Source organism: Labeo rohita, chromosome 9, assembly GCF_022985175.1.
Source record: "Labeo rohita strain BAU-BD-2019 chromosome 9, IGBB_LRoh.1.0, whole genome shotgun sequence".
Classification (NCBI taxonomy): domain Eukaryota; kingdom Metazoa; phylum Chordata; class Actinopteri; order Cypriniformes; family Cyprinidae; genus Labeo; species Labeo rohita.
Genome location: NC_066877.1, coordinates 19,738,236 through 19,744,235, shown reverse-complemented (window position 1 = coordinate 19,744,235; position 6,000 = coordinate 19,738,236). Strand labels below are relative to the sequence as shown.

General features: G+C 34.6%; 1 protein-coding gene across 1 annotated transcript in view; it reads left to right on the top strand.

Moving 5' to 3' along the window:
- Positions 1-5,352: 5,352 nt before the first annotated feature.
- The window catches only part of pth2ra (parathyroid hormone 2 receptor a), an 80,529-nt gene continuing 79,881 nt past the window's right edge, over positions 5,353-6,000 (top strand). Inside the window, exon 1 of the mRNA XM_051119118.1 lies at positions 5,353-5,780. Coding sequence (XP_050975075.1) covers positions 5,628-5,780 — 153 coding nt within the window. The 5' untranslated portion in view covers positions 5,353-5,627. The remainder of the gene's footprint in view (positions 5,781-6,000) is intronic.

The window sequence follows — 6,000 nt, the reverse complement described above, 5'->3', positions numbered from 1 at the left end:
ATTCATGTATTGACACTTACTGTATTCAGATCTTACAACTGTTTTACAGAGAAACTTTATTCTGAAATTTAGTTTGAATGCATTAATTATCTAAAAGTTTTGTAGGTGTTTGTCTGGAGCTTGTTGAGTTGAAATAAAATTTCTCTGTTAACCTCAGGAGGTCAGAGGAGAAGAGAACCAATTACAACAACTGGCCCTCATCATTGAGGGTTATGGGTATATTAGAAGTGTGTTCCTGCCACGGCTGTGAGTAACAGCAATCACATCTGGTGATGAAACACAATCAATCTCATCCATTGAGAATGGCATGGAAAACACTCCCCTGCAGTTTACCAATTAGCAGGGATTGCAGATTTGGACGCATCTAGCAGCTTTGCGCACTGCTGTAAAGACTTTTTTCACGCTTTGACTTAACCGACAAATTAGGAATTTACACATACTCACATGAGTTTGCCAGCAGGATCAAATGCGTCATTTTTTTGGATTTGGAAAGAGATAATCAGTGTTCCCTGGAGGAAATTATCGCTATTATAATTAGGAAGCTATTAACATTTCTCACAAAAAAGAAATGAATCACAGCATAGCTAATTTAAATATCTGTCTAATAATAACTATTTATTTTAATAATGTTTTATTTATTAAGTCTTTAGCATACATCATTTCACAACAGAGAATGAGCACATTTTTAAGAGAGATACTACTGAAACATACATGCCCTTAAAATGTCAATGGTATAAATAGTGCTGTGTTTTTATAATTGAGATTTGAAATGACAGATGGAGGAGCTGATACAGAGACTCAATGTGAGTGAGTTCCAGAATCTTATATATTCACGTTCATGTTATAAGTTTTTAATTGAATTCCAACAGATTGAAAGTGTTTTCTACAAAAACAGTTCACCTCCAGACATAACAATCAGCATTCAACATATCAGCCCTGAGCATGACTGGCATTTTGGTTGAGAGACTGACAAATATTTGTTTAGTTGATATGTTTACATTTAATTTTAGAGTTTTGCTTTAGGATATGACTTTCAATCAATTCCCTTTTTATGTAAATGCATCATGCAACACGGTACTGAAATTAAAAGAAAAGTTCTGTTATTTATTCACCTCATGTCTTTCCAAACCTTTTCGACTTACATTTTACTTTTGTGGTACACATAAAGATATATATGGAAATATCTGGTTATATTTTTGGTCTTTAAATGAAATTCAGTAGGGTTGAGTGGTGTTTAGCCATTGACCGTCATTGCATACAATTGAGGTCAAAAGTTTACATCCCCCTTTCAGAATCTGCAAATGTTAATTATTTTACTAAAATAAGAGGGATTATCCAAAATTCATGTTGTTTTTTATTTAGTACGGACCTGAATAAGATATTTCACTTAAAATATGTTTACATGTAGTCCACAAGAAAAAAATAATAGTTGAATTTATAAAAATGTCCTCGTTCAAAAGTTTACATCCCCTTGATTCTTACCTGAATGATGCACTGCTGTTTTTTTGTTCATCATGAGTCGCTTGTTTGTCCTGAACAGTTTAACTGCCCGCTGTTGTTCAGAAAAATCCTTCAGGCCCCACAAATTCTTTGATTTTCCATAATTTTTGTGTTTTTGAACCCTTTCCAACAATGACTCTATGATTTTGAAATTCATCTTTTCACACTAAGGACAACTGAGGGACTCATATGTAACCATTTCAGAAGGTTCAAACGCTCACTGATGCTCTAGTAGGAAAAGAGCTGGGGGGTGAAAACTTTTGAACAGAATGGGGATGTGTACATTTTTCTTCTTCTGCATAATATAATCTATTCTCTAATGTGAACTATTGAATGGATCATTTTTACAAATTTAACTATAATTTTCTTCTGTGGACTATATGTAAACATCTTTTATGTGAAATATCTTATTCAGGTCAGCATTATTGCATTTTGTGTGATCCTTCTTATTTTGGTAAAATAATTAACATTTTGGAGATTCTGTAAACTTTTGACTCAACTGTAGACAAAAACAATTCCTCAGTATTCCTGACTAAATGCTACATGCATTTTTCTTCTTCTTCTTCTTCTTCTTATTTTTTTAACATTACCAGTACACTTCTCAGTTGTTGTTGACTTAACAGTAGCCTTCTTACTTGACACACTGTTTCTAGTTTGTGTGTGTATGCACATTTCTACTTTTAAACAAGTATGAAACATTTATTAAATGACTGCCTTGTTGTCTTCTTAACGGTTTAATGAAAATGACCTTGTGGAAATATGGATATGAACATTTAGCTACAATAAAAAAGACAGTGTCAAAAGTTTGTGAAAAGAAGCTGCAAGGTTGCTGTGAAGACATGCACTAATGAGGTGTAGTGGTGGTGCAGTGCATGTGTGCTTCAGCTAGGAAAAAACTTCAGGCATTAGAGAAAACAATTCAAGGAAATCCTCTGAGTGTTGAACTCATTTCACAATATCTGACACTTTCAAGCTGTTCAGATAACTCTGAGCCATTTTGAATCTGTCCTAATTGGGCCACCTATACATTTTTTTTTTTTGTAAAAGCTGATTCGCTTGGGTTGAGACTGACATGACATATACCCTACTTGGGATTTTTTTTTTTTTTAAACACAAATCTCTCTCAATTCTGCTGCCTTTACCAGCCAAACACACAGTATTCAACTTCTAAGACTTTTGAATAAGAAGTAGCTCTGTGCCAACTAGATGCAGCAGTGCTGCCAATACTAGGTTTCTACTGGAACTATTTGCACCTCAAACAGCGGGAGCCCAAAGTATGAGTCCACTAGTGAAAATCTTTCCAGTTTGCATTTTCTTTTTCTTTAGAAATGATCAAAAACAATTTGATTAAAAGTTTTATTGGAACACTTTAAAAATTCAAACATTTTACTTGAGCATGCACTAGGAGGCGTGAACTCTGACCTTTTGTTCAAATTTGTTAAAAATTAATTCTAGTCTTACATATTTCTTATTCATTTTAAGGTTTCTCTGGTTTAACTTGAAACATATTTTTATTATAGACTTTAAATCACACAATTTTAGCATTTACTTGGACGTTTACTCCACTGTATATGTTTTCAAACGTTTGTACAAGTGACACCAACAGAAAAAGTCAAATATATGAGTCATTTTGAATTTGAAAGTCACTGCCTGCAGACAAAAGCTTTGATAGGATGATCAGTCTCTTGTAGTAATTGCATCAGATGAGCTGCCTTTTATGAATTTTAAACAATGCAAGGCTGCACTCCAACAACTCCATTCTAGGTGGTGCGTGTTGTAAAGCTCATTACTCCACTTGCATGAAAAGGAAATGACTGTTCACTCAATTAGAAACAGAGAATGGTTATGAGATTGTTGAATTATGGAATTTGAATTGAAGATATTTCTCTGTGCTGATTTACATGTTAATCCTTTAGGTTTAGTCAAAAATAAATAAAGGTAAAACTGCAACAATGGCACAAAGAAAATTAAAAGCACAGTGTGTCTTTTTCAAGGTAAAGGATTCTTTATAGATTGCCTTTGTATGAATGCAAATATATATATATATATATATATATCAAAAGCAAATATAGCACTGCAACAAAAGAGCAATAAATATGTTCTTTGAACAGCTTTTATTTACAAAAAGACGGACAGGGCATTGATTCTTCATAGTGGACTATTTCTTGCTTACATATCCGTGGTGATGATTAATGGTGATATGATTCATATAAATACAGACATATGAATAAATACCAGGTATATCAAATGTGTCTCTTGTGATTGATATAAAAGTAATGATCTCCTCCTGAGACCCTGAATAATTGGACTGAGATTGTTATAGTGAACTTCATCTCAAACTTGACAGACAAATTAAGCTGATTTGTTCCCTGTCATCATCCATAATGTGACTTTTATTCACATAACATCTCACAAATGTAGATAGGCTGTCTTTTATTAAACTTTTTTAGCCACTTTTGAATCAAATCAAATACATTTTTAACAGCTCAGGGAAAACTGAATGTGTGAGCTCAGTCTCTGAAATAGTTAAGCGGTGGCCTGTCGCTTCCTCTTCAAAGAGATTGAATCCAACCGATAAGAGTTATGCTGAATCCTCAGGGCTGCTCTGAATATCTAGTGAGCTGTGCGAGAAAATGTGTTGGCGTTTTGCTCCACAGGATTCCTTTTTATAATGGTTAACCACATGTTTTACTACACAGAGTTTATTTTCTACACTGCATTAATAAATTCCCCTATAGAAGAGGCTGTTTTCACCTTTATTTTATTGAAATGCGGAATTGAAGTGACTGGAATAACAGATGCGGCTAAATAAGCAGTCAATTGGATATTGGATTTGCTAGTTGGTGTTTCAGCACCATGGACAGGTCCGCAACACAACTTAATCTTATTTGCAGCTTCATGAACACAAATTTGGTGATTTTACTTACGAGTTACTCATTTCGCTGAACCTTCCTAGGGCTTGAAAAAGCAGATACCAAAGCATTATCTTTAACTATTAGACTATACCACACATCTCAAAGCCAGCAGTGCATCAGAAGTTTAGTAAGAGCCTCAAGGTGAATGCAGAGACCCCTTAGGTTCTGGTACTAGTGCTTTTTGTAAGAAGCTTCACTCATGAATTATGCATAAATTAGTTCAATATGGATTTACTAGTAATTTAATTTAACAGTAAAATATGCTTGACTGTATAAATGTGTTCACTTAATGTAAATCATAACACAAGCTTTTGATCACCATTCACTTCCACTGTGTGGAAAAGAGATGCAAACATGAATGTTGAACATTCTGCTTTGCTTTTGTTCCACATACGAAAGAATACCTATTTGAAATGGCTGATTTGAACTCTCAAATTTGAAATGGCTGATTATAATTAACTGTTGCAGGATTAACTGGATAATTATAGCCATTTAACAATGTGATTTGGAAGCCATCATTAGTAAAATTAAACTAAACTGCAAATAATCAGACTTCATTCATTTATTAACATCCATTCCAGAACACTATGAATCGTTTAGCAACTTACAGAATGTTAAAGATGTTTTTTCTCTCTCAGCTATTTTAAAGTCGAGTGAGCGCTGCTTGCTGCGTCCGTATTTCTTTTAAGAGATAAGCGGAAGGACAAATAGTTCCTAACCTACACAACTATTTGTACATATGATTCGTGTTTTCACTTCCGCGCTCTAGATACACATTCATTTTCGAAAAAAAAAATATTATAATAATAAAGAAAGCATTAGTTAAAACACTTAGTGTCGATATTATTGATATGAGAAGGACCAATCGCGATAAAAACAATACTATAGATATTTTAAGATCGATCCGCCCATCTTTAGTGAGAGTGAGAAGCTCGCTGTTTGTGACGGGAGGAGCGCGTCTCATTCAAGCGCCTCATCTCACTCACTGTGAGTCCGTCAGCAGACCTGACCGAAGGGATTTCTTCATGGAGTACACTTGCAAACTTTCCGCTGCTTTGCTTTTAAGTTACGCTTTTTTCCTGTGAAGGAGATGTAAACGCGCTGAACTTCGTAGAACATCGGCGTCTCTAGTTTCCTTGGTTTTTATTAGACACTGAGGAAAACATTTCGGGGAGATTTAACTATGTTTTTCACTGGTGACATGAGTAGATCATGGTCGCTGGGGGGTGTGAGGAAATACACAAAGTCTTAAGGGAAGAGGATTGTTTGATATCTCGACAAAAGAATCACCTCAGAAACATGAGGGATTGTCTCCTGTGGAACTTCGCCAAAGTGATTCTGTTCTGGACATTAGCTGATGCTCAGGTAAGACACTGGGTCTGTACAGGTGTCATCACACTTTAGAAATGTTAAACACCGAAAACAACTTAACAGTTAATGTTTAAGACGTGTTTTGTGATATTTTATATAAACTGCATTAAAGCCATCAATCTAAAGAAGTTGCGACTCGTTTTGACTCAACAAATGTAGACCAGTCAGTGTTTGATTTCAACCACACCATTGTTATTTACCATTATGTATATGT